Source organism: Bombus pyrosoma, linkage group LG4 (assembly GCF_014825855.1).
Source record: "Bombus pyrosoma isolate SC7728 linkage group LG4, ASM1482585v1, whole genome shotgun sequence".
Lineage (NCBI taxonomy): Eukaryota > Metazoa > Arthropoda > Insecta > Hymenoptera > Apidae > Bombus > Bombus pyrosoma.
Genome location: NC_057773.1, coordinates 4311824 through 4331094, shown reverse-complemented (window position 1 = coordinate 4331094; position 19271 = coordinate 4311824). Strand labels below are relative to the sequence as shown.

At 36.0% G+C, this 19271-nt stretch overlaps 2 protein-coding genes across 7 annotated transcripts in view; both read left to right on the top strand.

Moving 5' to 3' along the window:
* Positions 1–81: 81 nt before the first annotated feature.
* Positions 82–10949, top strand: LOC122566783 (putative defense protein 3). 3 transcript variants are annotated; one of them, XM_043724505.1, is made up of 4 exons: positions 82–662; positions 1052–1303; positions 5437–5644; positions 10474–10949. In XM_043724505.1, the coding sequence occupies exons 2-4, from the start codon at positions 1081–1083 to the stop codon at positions 10535–10537; spliced, it is 495 nt and encodes a 164-aa protein (XP_043580440.1). In that variant the 5' UTR covers positions 82–662; positions 1052–1080; the 3' UTR covers positions 10538–10949. The 3 variants fall into 3 exon arrangements, with proteins under 3 accessions (XP_043580440.1, XP_043580441.1, XP_043580443.1); XM_043724506.1 differs by having other exon boundaries at positions 82–815; XM_043724508.1 differs by lacking the exon at positions 82–662 and having other exon boundaries at positions 1217–1303; positions 4168–5644.
* Positions 10950–15421: 4472 nt separating this feature from the next.
* Positions 15422–19271, top strand: part of LOC122567138 — a 46942-nt gene continuing 43092 nt past the window's right edge. The window contains exons 1-2 of one of the 4 annotated variants that reach the window (XM_043725386.1): positions 15422–15843; positions 15925–16350. In XM_043725386.1, the coding sequence (XP_043581321.1) occupies positions 16167–16350 (184 nt within the window). In that variant the 5' untranslated portion in view covers positions 15422–15843; positions 15925–16166. The remainder of the gene's footprint in view (positions 15844–15924; positions 16351–19271) is intronic. The other 3 variants (XM_043725388.1, XM_043725387.1, XR_006316707.1) reach the window with 3 other exon arrangements.

Below are 19271 nucleotides of genomic sequence, written 5' to 3'. Positions count from 1 at the left end.
ACATCATAGCTTTGTACAAATACTACGTTAAGCTGCGTGATACATTTTTCCACGAATCAATTTAATAGGGTACAAAAATGACATGCGATGCAGGCACGTGCCCCTTGCACATTCTCCTATGTGTTTTATTACTTTTAATCGATACAACTCGAAGACCGTAATACGCAACGTTACAGTATGCAATATTTCTAAAGAGTTTAACTACGATTCAACGAAGTAGCCTTACTTCTACAAAATTAAAAATACTTCCAAATGAAAATATTTTCATTATTCACGAATAAAATTAGGTCACTGGAAATATTACCTAACGGGATAAAAACAGGACATTCTTACTTTGGCACAAAATTAAATATATATTCAAATAGAAATGTTTCTATTACTAACGAACCGATTTTTATTTGATTAAAAAATACATTTTCAAATATTTTTCACTTGTATCAAGAGATATTTTTCTAAAAGATATAGCAGGCCAAGATATCGAATCGACGAACACGTGAATCCATAAGTTTTACATCTCCAGCATCATACTTTCGAAAATTTGTAACCCACTGAGCTGTTCCTTCGAAAGTGGGAAGGATTAAAGGCGAAGGATATCGAAACACGATTCGCAGTCAGCTGCAGAATCAACGAAGGGATCGAAGTGAAAGTGACAATTAGCAAAGGTGAATTGTGCCAGCCTTTTATGATTCTATGGTGGGATCTGGCCACGTTTGAGTTACTCGCAGGAGGTCGAGTGGTGCAGTTCCCTTCCAGTCATTCTACCTCCAACACGATCATTTTTAATTTTACGTCTTTTTCTTATTAATCTAATCGTAGTAAGTGTCTTTCAATTACTTTCCTTACTTTTTTCCTCAAATTATCAAGGACAAAAGGGGTACTTAAATACCTAGTGCTCCTTTTTTCTTCTTTTTTTCCAAATTATATTGTCTAAATATTTTGTCAGACGTATCAAATCATATATCTTAACACATCTGAAAATAATTCTAACAATTTCAAAATAATAATTTCAATTCACAAATTCTTCATTAATGCAAAAATCTAATACTGTCAGGAGCGCAAGAGGAGCGTCAAAAGACGAACATGAGCTTGATCAAGAGGAACGTGACGTTTGGTACATTGGTCGTGCTTTCTTTGGTGTTCGTCGCGTACAGTTTCCCTGACGGTGCACCGGTGGATACTTGCGTGAAGCCATCGAAAGCCAACGAACCTAATCATGGCCAAGCGAAGTCGCAATCCGTACAATCGAGTCCTTACGCTTTTACCGCCTCGTCGTCGCAATACGGTCCTGGATCTCAGATTACTGGTACGTTCTCCGTCTCTTAACGAATCGTTCTTTACGCTTTTGCACATTTAAAGTCCCCATAAATGCGCAAATTACTACGACTCGACTAATTACCACGTAAATTGGAAAATAAGAAAAATAAGAAACAAGACTACAATTAAACAATTTTCCTCCTATTTGTAAAAAGAATTGCACTGTTCGTCACAAAAGCTGATAAACTACTTTGCGAAGAAGGAGAAAATCGTTTCTTCAAAAAGGAAACGAGAGGATCTTATTTCCTTTGAAAGGGGTGAAAAGAGATAGTTGGACGTTTCGTCGCAAACAATTTCCCTTGTATTTTGTCGGAAAATTAGCGATACAGGGCGAGAACGATCGAATAGGAAAAGAATAACGGGACGAAGCCGATATAGGGAACAATCGATCCAATCAACGTGGATAACTCGTGGATAACTCGAAACGCGTCTAAACGCTAACAATCGCGTATTCTGCGGCTCAGTCCGGTTCTGCATGTTCAATCATCGGAATAATAGCGTGAATCGTCTACGGGTGAAAAATACGTTTCTATGTAGACTTCGTCGAACACCAGCGAAATTACGTGCCTAAAATCCCTCTTATTCAGCCAACATGTCGTGTGACGAAACGTTAGATCAAACTCGCGTTCGAGTTTAACGTTTACGCTAAATTTGCCCCACCTTCATAGTTTATCACGATTAAATGACAGTTTCCTGAGTCACAAAACCGGTCTTCAAATTTCCGATCTTTGATGGAAGGAACGCGAGAGAAATTTTTAGCTATGGTACCGTAGCAGGTACTTCATTTTTTACTATACAAAGTTTAACGTCTGCGAGACGAATATTGATAAAATTCTCGTCGAATAACGGGCAGAGGATTTGCAGCGGAAGTAAACATTTTTGCGGCGCTTCATCGAAGATTTCGATCGAGGATCAAAGGGAGACAAACAGTTTGATAAGAATTTGTTATATCAATGAATATTAATCGTAAGAACTAAGATGTGGAGAAGCTTGGCGAAAGCTTGTTGGAATATTTTAATGACAACGGCGCTTCTATAACGATGTAGACGAATCGAATAAATAAATTGAAGATCTAGAAAAGAATCGAAGAAATGGCTAGTGTCGTTTGATCGAACTAATCTTTAGGGTAGTTGGGTATAAAATTCGAACTTTTACTTTTTTATTGTTCGTACTACTAGTAAAACACGTGTGATAACAACGTACAATTTCACGAAATAGAAAGTAACAGTAAAATTCCTGAAAATGATTCATAAGGAAGCTTACGAGTTGACAAGAATTTTTTACCCTCAGATCGAGAGTCTTGTTAGCAGGTTGATTAATTTGCCGAGTAATTTCGTGCACGTACATAGAAACCGGAAGTAACATATTTTGCAACCATGCAGCTCGATAAGTAAGGAGCCAGGCTAAGGTTTGCAAGGTTCCCCAGCTGCAGCTTTCTCATTCGACTTAACACGCTTGCACGAAAAAAGAAATACGCGCTAGCCTGACCTGACTTTGCCTAGTTAAATCTAAAGCACGCATTCTAGAATGCAAGCAACTCGCCTACGTGTCCTTCTATTCGCAGAAGCTATGTAGAATGCGAGACTGACTTCCCTCACGTTTAAACAAAATACAATTATACGACGATTCTTCTCGTTTCTCATCTTCCATTTATGGTTGAACGATCGAAGAGGAATTTTTACACAATTTACGATAATTTGTCGAGTAATTTCTGTTCTTTTAATGCTTGTTGTTTACTCTGAATGTTTTAATTTACACGTTTTGAACGCACCTTATGATACATCGTTTTATTTGTTATATAGCGACAAAGAATAGATATCTCCAGTCTTCTGACAATCGAATTTGCTATTAATTACTTTTTATAAAATTGAATGTCACTTTAATATTTATTTACTTCCATTTAGTTACCCTTCAATGGTATTTCAATCGTTTTTAAATAATTTTAAACTTTGTATAGCGCGTTTCAGTAAGTTGGTCGATCGTTACTTCTATTACTTTGAAAATAAAATACGCTTTTGAAATACATAGCTTCGATGATCTTTTTTTTTTATTCACTTTTTAATTCGCTCTTGTTACACACTGTCTATTGTAAATTGAAATTAAGTTCGAAACCTCGCTCTGTACCGAACGACCAGCGTATCGTAGCAACTTCGTCGTTTTCTTTTTGGTCATCCTAATTGTGTTCTTTGTACAACGTCGCCTTTGTACACCGACTTTAATACCGTGTATCGATCAGAAGCGAAAGAAGAAAAAAGCTGTGTGTGGACAGAATAGAAGATTACTGTGTCGATGGAAAGGGAGTGGCACGAACACTACATTCTAATTTTGCCAATCAATATCGAAGTTATTTATCCGATTTACTATTATATACAGTTACTATAGCATATAGTTATTTATTATTCATCAAACTTGATATTCACGTCTGTTCGTAACTTTGTGATTTTATCTTTAGCATGAAAATCACAAAATTTAACGAAAGATTAAACAATTATACAAAACGTATGAAAATTTCGTTCGTTCATTGTTCCAATAGAGTGCAAACATTATTTTGTTTTCGTTCGAAAGACTGTAACTTACTCGACAGCAAAGATTTTGAATTTATTCTAAATTCTGTAAATAAATAGTACATTTCTGTCGGAAAAAAGCATAACGTTAAAACGTTAAAAAGAAAAATATCTTTTATTTATCTCACTTTGCTGATATTAAATTTATATTTTAAAAATGAATATTGCATTTTCTGTTGAGAAGGAGAGAAACGAGGATTTCAGATTAAAATAAATATTAAATTTATCTAAATATTCAAGTTGTCGTTTAATGAACAGTGTTTCATTTATATCAACATTTGTATGTTAGATTGAACGTCAGAAATCATTCCATCACAATTGATGAAACAGAGGGGAAGAGAACGAGGGAAGATAACGGGGTTCGACTAAGAATATAATTGAGGTATTGACCTTTCTCTTTTATCACAAGCAGAGATATTAAGGCGATTGACCTGCGACTAAACTGGTTCCTTTCGAATGTCTTGGAATATTCGAGAATGGGGAAGCCGGAATGAAATAGGGTGCAGTGAGGGAGGCATAAACGAATAGTGGTCGAAACGAATCCCAAGGTCTACGTCCTGTTTACGTTCTCGGAGAAAATAAGCTTCCTGCTTCTTACTGCTGAAAGTTTCGTTCACGTTTTCCTTTTACTTCCTTAGCAATTTCCTCAAGTTGTTTTATAGTATCTATTCTCTCTTTATTTTCTTCTTTTTTATCATTGAATCTTATCGATAAATTTAGAATAATATATGAATCACGGTTGCGATTGTGATTATTCTTCGTCATTCTAATATTCATACTATGCACCTATCCTCTTATCTTCAAGAAATTTTTTCACACGGTGTGCAAATGTTAAAAAGCCTTGAATCGTAAATTATCAACGGACTTCCTTTTTTTTGGAATTTTTATATTATATTTTTATATTGTTTCTATTTCCCTTACCTTCTATTCGCTATGAATGATAAGCTAGCAACGAACACAGTATCTTACAGGATGTAATCGATTTTTTCATTCTACAAGTAAAATTTATAAAACAGAATCTCCCCGATCTTGGAATATACCCCGATCTAAAAAATACCATCGCGTTAAACTAGAATTTTTATTACATCGCATTTTCTTAGTATGATAATAACACAGTATGCCCCGTACATTCATTTTGTCCACTTCACGTATACATACAGTTGGTATGCTAAGCTTCTAAAAATTCCGGAAAAATTTCAAGCTACCTACCAACGTATCCGTTTTATCGTCCAACGCAATTCCTACGCAAGTTGTTAACAGATTTCCTTCATAACGACGAACCATTTATTCAAGCAGCAAAATTGAATGTTAAACTTTGCTGGTGTATCCAAATGGAGCCATAAATGCTAGAAAAAGATTGATTTAAAAAAAAAAATGTGCGGATTAATTGGTCCAGCTACAAGAAATCACATCCTCCAACATCCCTTCTTACATTCGTCGATCGTTCTTTCTATGTTTACTTTCCTCCTTTGTGTTCCTCAACAAGCCAAACTCACCGACAATATTATTAAACTGTCCCTGGAGATTGAGTTCTCCAGTGAACCGAATGTTTTTCCAGTGACCATCAGCGGCTCGTCGTTTAAGGGATTCTTCCTGCAGGCACGTGACCCTGATACAGACAACTGGATCGGTTCCTGGGCGCAAACCGACAACACGAATACCCACCCTGAGTGCAGTGCCGTGACACACGCCGATCCTTACGTGAAACAGCACGCCACTCTTATCTGGAATGCGCCACCGAACGCCCGTGGACGCGTGTACTTCACGTGAGTGCCAATTTTCTTCGTTCGGAGAAGATAAACCGCACTAACGCGGTTTGCTTTGCAAATCGATCGCTTTGATAGAATTTTAGAGCCAGCTTCGGAGAGTCAGGTGGATGATCTTCGGAATTGCGGAGAATTGCATTGCGTACGTTTCGTATCGTTGTACTTGGCATTTCGGCAATATTCTCATACGTTGAATTAACAGTTGCAGGATGCTTTTACAGTAGAAGTTTTTGAAATCGAGTTTCGCGACATTTTGAACGAGGTGGAACCTTCTGAAACTAAGTTACTGTGTATTTTTATAGAGAAACTTTCTGCAGCCGAGCTTCGTAATATTTATTGCAGTGAAACTTTCTGATGGCCAGTTTCGGAAAGAAAAGAATCATCGCTGTTTTACGAGTCGTTTTGTATTTAATTTGTAAAATTGATTTGTTCTAGTAGGAAATTTTGTTAGGGTTACGTAAAGGAATTTATTTATCTAGCATTAATTTGTAACCTGTAAAATTTCGTTAATCGTGGAATTATTCGATTTTAGTCTAATTTCATAGTAATTTCTCATAATTATTCTATGTTAGTTGATATATGAATAAGTCTCAATTATGCTTCATTCAAACGTCACGTACTCTATCATAGATTAGCAGGAGAATCGACATAAATTTCCAATGCTGTCAAGTTTAATTTAGACACGTTTATTATAAACGACAAGCATGTGCCGAGTATAATTTATGGTAATTGGTTGCACTTTGGTGAAGGGAAATATTTGTAAATTCTTCCCCGTGGAATGCAATCTACTCGCAAGATTGCGTCACTCTTATCGTAAACGAAACGATATCATTTGTTGCGCTTAAAACGAGAACGGGTACAAGCCATTATAATATAGTTACAAAATAACATGATCATTTATTCACCGTACTATGACTTCTGAATATTTCTTAATCCCCGTATCGTTCCTTTAAAAACTGTTTCTCTTATCGAAGAAATATAGTGAAATTATTATTAATATCCTTACTGTTTTTATTGCCTGGATTTATATTAAGAAGAAAATTAAATTGTTATTTAGTATTAATATCAAAAATTTTCATATATATAAAATCTTTGGATTCTTCTTCACTCACTGTAAACGAAAGATCGTCGAACTGAAAAATAAATTGAAAAATAAATAATACAAACAACATGAAACAATTTTAACAACTTTATTGGTGCCAGAAAGTTCACGACATCGGATCACAAAATTAGAAGGATAATGAAAGAGAAACTAAAATCGGAGTGGTGATTATCAGCCACACCCTCTAGGGATAATAATACCTTGTGCTGTACTTAGTTTTTGATGTCTGTCAAAGAGTTCACTTTTGCAGTCCTCCAATTAGATGTAATTGTTCGCCAAGTCTTCATTTATGAGAAACGCGTTTTACCAAAGCATTAGACAATATCAGACTATTAATTGGGCTTAACCGTATCTTCGTTCTTAATGGATAGTATCAGTTTTAATAGATCACAGACTTTTTAATAAATTTATTTATCCAAGTTATTTATAAAGTTATTTATCCAATTCCCGAATTATAAAAATGTTCGTGTAAAATAATTAAGAAACATCGAAGAAGATAATTTTTATCGTTAGTTTCTAATTATCGTTTAATATTTCAAATTTAAAAATTGAGCTTCCGCCTGTCTGTAAAATAGCCGACAGAAAAATGTTAATAATCTTCATTGCTTATGTGAATTTTACAAAAATTCTACTTGACGTAATGAGAAAAATATAGAAATTTAATTTCGTCATGTACACGTACGTTGCAGTTATTTTTTAATATTCCGAAGTTTCATTTAATTGAGTTAGCGCGCATCATTCATAGATCACTGACATTTTAATAATCTCCATACATTGCGCGTTTCTTCCGTTAAACATTTTTAATATAAAGATTTCATTAAACACAGTCAGAAAGATGTAAAAAAAAGTAATATGCCTTATAAAAGTCATATTGCTTTAAAATTTCTAATTATTTTTTAGAATCGTTTATTTTGTATTATTTCAACTTTGACGTTCCTCTTTTTCAATTCATCTGCATTTTAGTAATTGGTAGATCCCGATAGCAACTGTTGCAAATTAAGCCATTCTATGTGAATATTTAATACAGCAAGCACCACGGGATTCTTAGCTTCAAAAGAAATTTCTTTTGCTTCGCAAATAATTAATCTACTGTGACAATAATTTACGACCAATGTCCCCATTAGTTACCAGGGGAACACGTTGGTAGGAAGCGTTAAACTTCCAAGCCAGGCTAATTAATTAATTTTAGCCACGGGTTTTTACCCGTTGGGACTTGAACAATCTACTCGCGGTTTCCTGTGGTCCAAATAGAAAAACTTCCATTTTTCTTCAGTTTCCTACGTAAGTCGCGCACTCAAAGTCATAAAGAAACATTCATTTTCTCAACATGCAAAAGAATCGCGTTGAATAAAGTTAAAGGGAAAGAATTAGTTGATTTGATTTTAATTCATCCAGAGAATTATGTTCTGTTAAATTGCAATTATATTTCTGTGAAAAAGTACATTATCTAAATAGTAATAATTTATCTCTTGAAGCAAATTATATTTACTCGTTTCTCTTCTTTTGATTCATCGGGAAAATTAAATTTGTCGAACTGAAATTAAAAAAAAAAGATCCAACCATAATCTCGATTCTTTAAAGCTTCTGATTCTGATCGTGTTAATTCGTAAAACAAAGTTATATTCGTCAAATTGCGGTATATCTATTTCCTTTTTCCAATTCATCGGGAAAGTGAACATCTTAAATGTTTGTTTATTATTATTTACTAAATTACAACCCTTTCGTTGTACACATTAGCCGAATTAAAAGGAAAATTTCCATAATTCTGTATTTCCAATTTTCTAAATTGCAATTACTCTTTGCAATGTCGAGCTTCTGTCGAACATCTCTTCACCAAATTGCGATGCGATCTTGTGCATCACATTCCGAAATTGAATTAATCCAATTAAAATGTAAAATGAAAAAATTTGTGTCATCGATTATCCTGGGAAACAAATTCCAATATTTCATAGGAGGATCTCCATTAATCTCGTATTTGCAATTTCCTAACTTGTAATTCCTTTCTATTCGATTTTGACAAATTTACGTTCACCGAGCTGCAATGATCGTATATCGTATTGCGAAATTATATCACTGAAATCGAAATCGAAAATGTGGCCTTCATTAGGTACTAATTATCTTGGAAAATAGAGTTCACTAAGTTACGACGTGGATGAAGGATTTCCATTCGACAGGGGATAACGTAATAAGATTAATTGTATGCTGCTGGCCAGTGGAAATAATCGTTTCCGCCGCGCGATTGCTCGCGAATACGCGTGTACACGGCAGGCTTGCTAATAAACCATCGAATTTCCAGGGAATATTACAGGTCAGAAGGTTCGCATGCCGGGCTGAAAGGTAACGGATGAATCGTTCTAGCTCGTTGCGGTCCCTCGTTTGAAATACCACGTTGAATCGTTTTACAGCACAGAAACTTCTACTTTTTTCTTTTTACCTTTCCTTTACCTTTTTCATACGAGCATGGGAAAACCCGACTCGTAAGTGGTGTAGTTTTAAATTTGTTCTTCACCCTCGTGTATCCCAGCAGTATACGGATTTTGAAAAAAGAAAAAAAAAAAAGAGGGAAAGGACGCGTTCGTTCAGTGAAGTTTAAAATATCAACTTCGAGCATTTTCTTTTGTTCGATCAATATTTTACTTGTTACGCTTGTAGCGTTAATGCGATGTTTTCGTTGCATCCTATTCATACGGTTAGTTTATTCAATGTTATCGATGTTATTAAGAAAAGAATTCTGTATTTTTAGTATTTTATTTATATCTTATTATATTCTGTATTTTTATTATTTTTAGTATATGGATGTTACAATTTCAATTATTATTTTATGTTGATATATTATCTAAACACAGAAGACAGCTTCCTTAATCATTATTCTGCACATCGGTAAATACCACTTATTTTCTTAATTTTCTGCCGCAAAACGCTATTGATATTAATATTAACGATTTCGTTTTCATTCTTTGGATCTGTTTTCATTATTTCATAGGAACAGTTTTGTTGTTGGATTAATACCTTTCTTAGATTCTGAACCGTAGGAGTAGCTGACGCGTGGCTGATCATTAAAGACCCAATCTCCTTAACAGTACCTCTGATACACATGTTTCGAAGACAATAAAAGAACGTATTTCCATTGATCTTCTTATTTTTATACAGCTCAGTGGTTAAAAAATCGTAAAGATATGTATATATAGAATGTAAGGATACTTTAAGAGATATGATAAATTCACGAAGTTTTCTAAAAAGATCAATGGTATATAGCTAATCTTGTGGCAATCAATATTTCTAAAAATATAAAAGAGTATAATTAGATTGGTGTGAAATCAAGATGGATTTAATCATAAAAAGAAGTTTGTGATAATACAAAATTGATCGACAGCTTATCAAACGTACTAAAAAAAAAAAATTGCTTCGCTACTCTGTAAGTAAAACACGTGACTTATGGTATTTCTCCTCCGGCTTGCGTGTTATAAGTATAATATTAACATTAAAACGACTGGATCGCGGCATTGATTTTGCATTTTATTAGCTATCGTTATACTTACGATCCTCTGAATTATATCGCAAACAAAATGATACACGACACGATATTTTACGTGTCAAACGTGGATGCTATAAACTCGCCAAAGAATGCCGAGATATCTCAATCTAGAAGCGACTAAGACGTTAACCTTTGATCATTTACTTTAAATTACGGTATTTAATTTGAAATTTGTGATATTTCTGATTACAGAGGCACCATTTTGAAGGAATACGCGACTTACTGGTCCAATCTGGTAGCCACAACGAAGAATTGAAGATCTCTACTAATTTCTAAGTTCAAAAGTATTCTACTCTGGAACTAATAATTGTATTCGATTCTTCGAAAGATCTTGCTTTTGCGTTGAAAGCATAGTGATTCATAAATGAACAGAGGGAAGTGGTGACATCGGAACGCCCTAGAATATCGTAAAATACGAAGAAACGTGTATTTTGTACTATCTTGTATATTGTATATTGATCTATTTTATTGTAAGAAAGAAAGAACGATTTTAAATATAAAATCAGAACAATTCACGATTTTGTATATCCTAGCTATATTAATCTATTTTCTTATAAGCAGAAACTAAGATATTAACTGTCAAATAATAAAAACTTTTTGTGTTGCTTATGTATATTGACCTATCTTGTAATAAGAAAAAACGTTAAATACAAAGTCATAAAAATTTACACGATCTTGTATATTGATCTATATTTCTTCTAAGAAGAAATAGTTTCTAATATAAAATCGCAAGAGTTTACACATTTATGTCTTTCTTCGCCTCGTAGGAGAAGTTGAACTTTCGTTGTTCATGAAATATTGATGATGTTGTTCCAGTCGGTTCTTTTTCTGTTAGTTTGTGGAAGCTACTTTCTATTTTCATTCGCAACCGGTCGCTAAGGTTCTCGATCTGTCAGACGCAGTTGCGTAATATTCGATTGACTGAGTGTACATCGTTTGTACGAGAGTACATATTTGTACAACGTACCGCGTTAAATTGTAATGTCTTGAAAATATAAAATTGATCGACAAAAGATATAAAATTGACAGACGAAAGATATGAAATATCGCGTTTTTCCACTGATGACCATTATATAAACTATCGAGTGTAGAGAGTTTAAAGCTCTACCATGTCAAAGTACTATATATATTCAAATTACCTACTTTAATGGCTAGAATATTCGATTATGGCTCATAATGTAATAAATACACAAAATATAATAAATCCATTAACACGATGGAAAATTCTTTTTACATGCGTTAATTTCATTTTTTACGTGGCCTTAAATTGAATTTACAGTCAAAATAATCAAAAGTATAATAAATTTACCAATATAATGAGAAAAGGCTTAATTTCCATTTTATATAATTTCAGTAATTTCGCATTAAATTTATAATCGAATATGTCTGTTAACAGCCTCATTCATTACGTGAACGAAGTCCTTGGACTTTTCACGGTAATAAAACGCCGATTCTACGTCACTTTAATAAATGACTGTGTAATAAAAACGTCACGCACTTCTGTACGATCTCTCATTGTTAAGAATGTGGCACAAGGTTCATCGAAACTACGATCTTCCTCTAACGATCGTGTAAAATTGATTACCAGTAACGAGAAGGAAGACTATTAGAATTCCACGAAACATTACCTCGGCAACAGCTCACTCGTCAGACAAAGAGATCTCCCAGCTTTTCACATCCACCGAGTATCTTCAACTTACCCTAACAAATGATCGCATCGTGCGAGGAATTTCAGCCTTCGGGGACATGATTCGTAACAGATTTACTTTTCCAAGACTTCAAACCAAACTTACGCAACGTTCGCTCCCAATGGATTCGCCTAACATCAGTTTCGACATCCTATCTCTTTCAACATCCAGCAAACCAAGATTTACCTATTCACATGGCTACAGTTAGAAGTTGAACTGAAACTTTAATTAACGTTAAACAAGGAAACATTCTGTCTTCTGTGTCTAAGCAAGCAACTACATTCGTTTATAGTTTCGAAAATTTGCATACGTTTAAACAGATCTAGAGAAAAAGCGCGTTAAGAATAGGATATAATATTTATTTTTTCTAGGTATAGAAGAGGAGAGATTTTGGAGAAGAATGATTGTTTTATTGCGCGAAAAACGATGGTTCAGTTGGCAAAGTTCTCAAACTCATGAATCTCGATCGTCGAGCACGGAACAGATTTTGCGATCCTTTCTTGCAAAACTATCGCATCTAAATTCACCGATCGGCTCTTCTGACGTCGATTCCAATTCGAAGCTACTTAGAATGGCGAAGTGTATCGGCGAGATCGGTTTGGAAGTTATCGAACCTCCCTTACGGGGACGACCCACTTTTACCGATCGACTAACTTACGTAACGTGTCTCGCGATACTTTTGCTCGCATTACGACGTGCTGAGTTCCATTAACGGCAATCCGGCGAAAGAAACGGCAAAACCCTCTTTGGGAACGTGTGGTAACCATCTCGTCGTCGCGTCGGTTCACGTGTCTCCGCGTGAAACTGGTAATCGCTGCTCCTTAAACAGCGGAACGAGAATTCCCTTCCGATAGATTGCACGAGAGAAGCAATCGCCTTCTACGTTCCTGATAGCTCGACGACTCGTGCGATTTTTATCTTGGAAGAAGTCTCGGAACTTTTCCAAAAGATGCTAGTTCATCGTATTAACTGCTTCGATCGATAATCCTTACGAGTTTCTAAGATATTACAAAATTTATTACTTAATTTTACAAAATGTTGCGTTGAAAATGATTTTAGATTTTCGTATCTAGAATCATTGAAAATATTAGGTTGTTCTAAAAGATTGAGGTAATAATAGAATTTATTACATTATATTATAAAGTACACAGCATTTTTGTCTTAATGCGAGCGAAACGTATCCTATGGCAGCTAGAGGATGTGACTGAAGATAAAGACGAAAACATTTGACAGACTAGATTTCATATTTGTATACACGAGTTAAGCAAGCAAATTTTTGTGATACGTTCATAAGATTTTAACCATAAAGTACCGGACACATAATGTGGTCTTGTAAAATGGCCCCAATATGCGCTGATCGTACCCGGGAAGCATCTGACTATCCTCATATTTGTATAAACATTGTATAAACAGATGAAGCGTGCAGATAACAGAAGATACTTTTTGGTCAACCTGATACTACGTCAAACAATTTTAGATTTTTGTAGGTGATAAATTTTTATTCGGTATAAAGTGAAAATTGCATATAGTGCGAAATTTTTAATTTTTATGTCTAATAAATTTGTACGTACTGTGATCGAAAATTTTGCGAAACTACATATCACAACGTCGACCACGGAACAGATTTTACGACCACTTTTCGCAAACCCGTCGCATCTAAATTCACCAACGTCGATTCCAAGAAGCTATAGAATCTCGAAGAATAGTAAAATAGATCTCATCCGACCGGAAAATAAAATTAAACATTGATATAACGCAATTGTAACAAATCAGCGAATTGAATTGTAAAATTTTAGATTCAACGTTCTCATACCTAAAAAAATCTATGAATTTTGTCGCCATTTCATACTATGCGTGTTACAAACTAATTTAAGGACCTACTTAATGGCCGTGTATTAGATTAAGATCAGAGTGTTAATTACCCCGACTGTATACTACCCGAGTTTTCTCAATTTCTGCTTCTGACAGAAGTAGACCAGTTTACGCGTTTGATTGCCATAAAAATCGGGACGACGTCGCTCGATGTAATATACCCAAGGGCTTTATGGCATAACTCTTCGTGAATATATCGATAGAAACGTTCATCGACAACGACAGCTGACAAGTTTTAATCGCTTTATTTTAGAATTTTTTTCTTTCAGATTGAACGGTACTCGATATGATAATACAAATTGATATTTGTCGGGAAAACAAGAGAATAGCAAAGATAGAACGTCAGGAAAAGTCTAAACGTTCAAATGAATCATTATATGGAAGATCGCATAAACGAGTGTAAAAATATCGATTTTGAACGAATACGTGTATTGGGACGGTCCCTTAAAATACTGACGAAGATTCGAACAACGAAAAATACATGACACGAATGCGTGGGATCTGAACGTGTGAAGAATTGAGATCCGCAGACAATAGAGCGTAGATCTGTTTCGCACGGTATTTCAGTAGTTAAACTTTAAACGTGAAGCGTAAGGTTGAGCTGGTATTTTGCTTCAGGTGGCCCAAAATATGGAATCTTAGATTTTTGCGGTATTATTGCACAAAACTAGTTTTATTGGTCGCACGATGAAATATTTGATAAATATTTCCATAAAAAAGAATGTTAAGCTATATGTTTAATATCCCTGCTATCCTCTGATATCTTATTTCTACAAAAAATCGAAGATATGCGATTATCCTATTTCTCCTCAAGTGACGAATCCGATAAAAATAAAGAGTTCGATAGGTCACGAAGGTATTACGAAGAGATAAGAGAGAAAATGTTTTATTTGTATAAACATATGATAAAAAAAAAAATTTTGCAATGGCATACTCGTATCCTGTACCTCCAATTCTCATACTGCATCATCGAAGCGTTAACCTATTCGACGAATTCCACGAACTATCCAAAATTTGATACTCTTCGCAACATTCGATAACAGCCATGTTTCAGCGAATTCTACTAACCCTTCGAAACCCTATGCCTTTACCTCCCAATTCTCTATAACGCCGCTTTATATAGCCTAAACGAATTTCCCATTTTTCCTGTCCTAATTTTCTACAATCATCGATGCGAAACAACCTGACCCGTTCACGATCCATATTTACGATGTGCGCTCGCGTATCTCGGTCCGCTGCTAATTCGTAGCCAGGTCGTTAAGATGACGACGCGTTTCCGCAGTGTATCTAACGAAACGCAACTCTCTTTCACCCTCTGTTACGCCTGCTCGTGAAGCAGCACGTCGACGATGTGTACCTCGCTTACAATCATACATATTTACGTTGCGCCACAGAGGAACACATCGACCCTCGAGTCTCTCTGGCTGTTTCACGAGGAATGACTCAGGGGCTCTGCGCCCCTGCGACGATTCCACGGCTGCGGTCGGGGCTGCGACGAGGCGGGGGTGCGAGTAACGTGCTGGTTCTCGCATGCATTGCGCAGGACGTCGGCGCCCTAGCGTCGCGATCACCCTCCGACTCGATTCGGTCGTTGTTTGCTGCCTCCATATCGCTCTTGGCCGCGTGGCGAAGACGATCGTGTATCCCTTATTTCGTTTTATTCAACGACTCGCGAATTCTTCTCCATTTTCATGAAAATCTTGGCGAGAACCGAGGGCATTACTCAAGCAATATAATCAAGAAAGTATCTGTTTTCGAATCGACGGATCGATTGTACAGTAAAATATATATCACGTATACATGAGAGAGGCAGAAAAGGAGGAAGAAGTCGGAGACTGAATAAAGAAGCAGTGTGCCATTCTGTTCTCATGAACCTGTCGTTCAAGCAGTGAGGGGAAGTTCTGGTGGTGGTGGTGGTGGTTGCGGTAAAACGTGTCCACGAACCTTCCTCTCCTTCTTCGCTCCCTCCACGAACCGGTACAACAAGACGTTGACGACCAGGGTGAATAAAAAAGCCGTCTATATACCACCCTAAGTTCATTCTCGTTCAACATCTAGCAATTTTCGATTTTTCTAAATCTAGTTGCTTTCCTACTTTCCTCTGGCTGCCCGTGGAAAGGTGGAACGTGCGGAGATATGCGCGTGCTATCGATCACACGGGCCGATCGCGCGGATATGTGATACCGGAAGTAGGTACGGCAGGCTTGACCTGCGTGCAGGTGCTCCACGGTGCGTACCACGTATGCGTACATACATAGGGGTGAGCAACGACAGAGAAGAGAAGGGTGAGCGAGAAGAGGCCGCGTGTCAGGGCCAGTCGTGAAGATGCACGCCACCGACGCCGTCGCCGCGACGGCGTCCCTGCCGTCATCCACGTCCTGCGTGACCGCCTCAAGAAAGCCTGGCTATGCGGTCAACCTCGTCCTCGTCCTGTTCGTGTCCTGCTGGATCGTGCAGGATCGAATGGTCTTCGGCATGTCCGAACCACCCGAACTTACCACGATCGAGGGTGAGTCTTTCTCTCAATTTTATGACTTCCCCTTTTTTTTGAGTTTGTTTTCGAGTGGATCGTGAATTTTTGATGGATTTCAGAAAAGTATAACGCGCAGGGGTGTACGTAGAATGCACGTAATAGAAAAATATATTAAGTCACGTAAAATATTAGATCGTGATCGAGAGTGAGTTTGTTGAGTTTTATTTTTCTTTTCTCAATTCTTGCGAGTTGACCGTACATATTTATGCATTTACGGAGATGTTAAACATATGATAATTTATGGAAAACATAACGCAGTAGATCATGCTATGTTTTTAAATTTTTATCCGTAGATCTCAAGTTGTTTTTCTATTTGCATAGAGCAGATACGAAGTATCTTTTCCTTTTTTGTGTTTCCTCTATTTTATAAGAATTAATAAATTAATTATAAATTTTCGTAGATATCCGCAATCTATTTATAAAGATTCACGTTTAGGTGATGTTAAATCGTGCACGAATTTTGTTTTGTGGTAGAGTTGAAAGGATGATAAGTTGCGAGGAATATTCGCGGAGAATATGTCAAACTTTGAGTCTCAGGCAGGTTTTGTTAAGTGTACGTATTTTAGTTGGCGCTTTTGAGATGGAGGCAGAAGATGAAGTACCGCAGTAAGGAATACTCTTGATGAATATTCGAGTGATCTTGGAAGGTTTTTCGGAACTTTCCTCAATTATAAGATCACAATGATGAATAGCTTTCTCATTGCACGAAACTTTTAAAGTAAAACTATCTTTGATAAAAATTGATGTTTACTCGATTGTTTAACATGAATCATGCAAATTGTATGCATGTTCCCAAATACATCCCAAACTCCACGATCTTAATTAATTATTTAATTCTTTTAAACTGTAGTATGCAAACACACCACGCAAATATACACGCTAATCTCTATAATCTTAATGAATTAAGTAATTACACAAATTGGTTCAAGTCTACTATAATAAAATTCATATACATACAATAAGTATTTTTACATGTATTCGTATTTTCTAATGAAATTTTATTTTGTCATGTTTTACATCTCATTCTCGCACTACCGAATTTTTGTAGCCCTACGAAAATACCACTAAATAATAAGAAATTTAATATACTATATATATGTAGGGGCGTAATTAACTAAGTATGTCAATAGTATAATAAATATCAATATTTTTTGCAACCATTATATTTTAATACCACGATATTATATTCTAATAAATATTTAACAACTCTTCCATTTAACAACTTCTCTTGCTCTACTTGCTGCATAATAAAACAAAATAAAATGACAAAGGATTATTTGCATCCTTTTCTTCTCTGATAAGAATAAAGAGATATTCATCGGACGTTTCTATAAAAGACACTTGGCATTGATTATCTCGACTATGTCACTGATTGCATTCCACTTTCATCCCTTTTACGTTTTTATTTCCGGTCGATATGCGAGCAAATATTATTGCAGCATCGACGGGAGACTACGTGTCGATCGATGTCAAGATCTCTCTGTATTTTAAGTCCCTTTGCCGGATCAATGGAATACGTATGCACAGCGGATATACAATAAGCCTTTTACACGATCGAACACGACTATTTATTTACAACTGACCCATATACATTTTACGAGCTTCCAAACTGTACCAGCAACACGATAATCCCTAATACACCCATATGAAATCCAAATGATTGTACTCACAACAATGCAAAAAACCGTAACGAATGTGTTGCAACGAAAAAAAAGTGCGACAAATGGCTGAGACAGCAATTGATTCGGTTCCACTTTAAAATTATTAAAGTACTGCGACAACGTTCAAAAAGATGGCGAGGGAGATAATGAATGACAAATTAATGGAAAACATGGGAATATTCCTTGTTAATTATGCAGTGAAGGTTTTCGTAGTCGTCAAGTAGTGAAAAATAATTACTTTTGGCAACGATTCTTAGCAACGACACATCCTTTCTCCTTTCTGTGCTCCTGTTGTTACAGAATTACATTGACAAGTATCGTACAATATTTTACAATATCCCACATTCTGTTGGAAATATATAAAATACGACTCTCGCATAGAAACGATAGAATTCTTACAGAAATTGTAATTTTGTGCTCTGTTTTTTTATTTCTTCTAAATTCGATGTTTAAATCGACGTGTCGTATTTCTTAGGTTGCTAAAGTATCCCCCGACACAGGAAGCTTAATTCAAAGTCGAATGAAACATTCACAGATACAAATTATCCATTGAAAATACAAAATTCTCACGAAGATCGAAACTTCGTGCTTCGTTCTCCCATTTGTCTTAAATTCAAGCTCCAACTTGACCTGCCTTGCTTCTCTTAGGTTTCTAACGCGTGCTCAGACTCAGAACGTTAAAGTCAAACACACACAAGTAGAATTGATCCATTGGAAATACTTTGTTGTCCTACTTGTTTTCAATGCGAGCTTCAAATTGACATTTCTCGCATTCCACGCTCCGCGAGTCTGATGCGTTCTCAAACTCGGAAAGTTCAATCACCCGTTCAAGAGGTTCAGTATATTTCTTCCCCATCTGCCTGGTGCCCTCATTTGCGTTCTTATTTCCTGGACCAACGAGCTCGAGCTGCCTCTTTCCAATCGTTAAATCCAAGCGAATTGCACCCGGTAATATCATTCGCGTTCCTTGCATTCCTTCGGGATTCGTCGATCTCGCGTTAATCTTTTAATCTCCAACCAGTCCGAAGGATACTGCCGGCACATTTTGGACGGAAATTTATCGTGATCATTTCCGGTCGTCATTATCACTCCGACTTAGTAACCTATCCTTTGTATTTCTTGTTCGCATGTAAAACCAGCTAGCGTTCCTTCTTTTCCATTGTTTTCTACCATCTAATTTATCATCTCCTATTTTATTCTTCCTTTCAATGTTCCGATAATAATTCTATTGCTGAC

What these genes read in the sequence shown, in the direction of transcription:
- LOC122566783 (XM_043724505.1), top strand. Translation starts at nt 1,081, where the DNA reads ATGAGCTTGATCAAGAGGAACGTGACGTTTGGTACATTGGTCGTGCTT. An exon ending in TCCTGGATCTCAGATTACTG is followed by an intron (nt 1,304 to 5,436) that starts GTACGTTCTCCG and finishes ATGTTTTTCCAG; the next exon opens with TGACCATCAGCGGCTCGTCG. An exon ending in CGTGGACGCGTGTACTTCAC is followed by an intron (nt 5,645 to 10,473) that starts GTGAGTGCCAAT and finishes TTCTGATTACAG; the next exon opens with AGGCACCATTTTGAAGGAAT.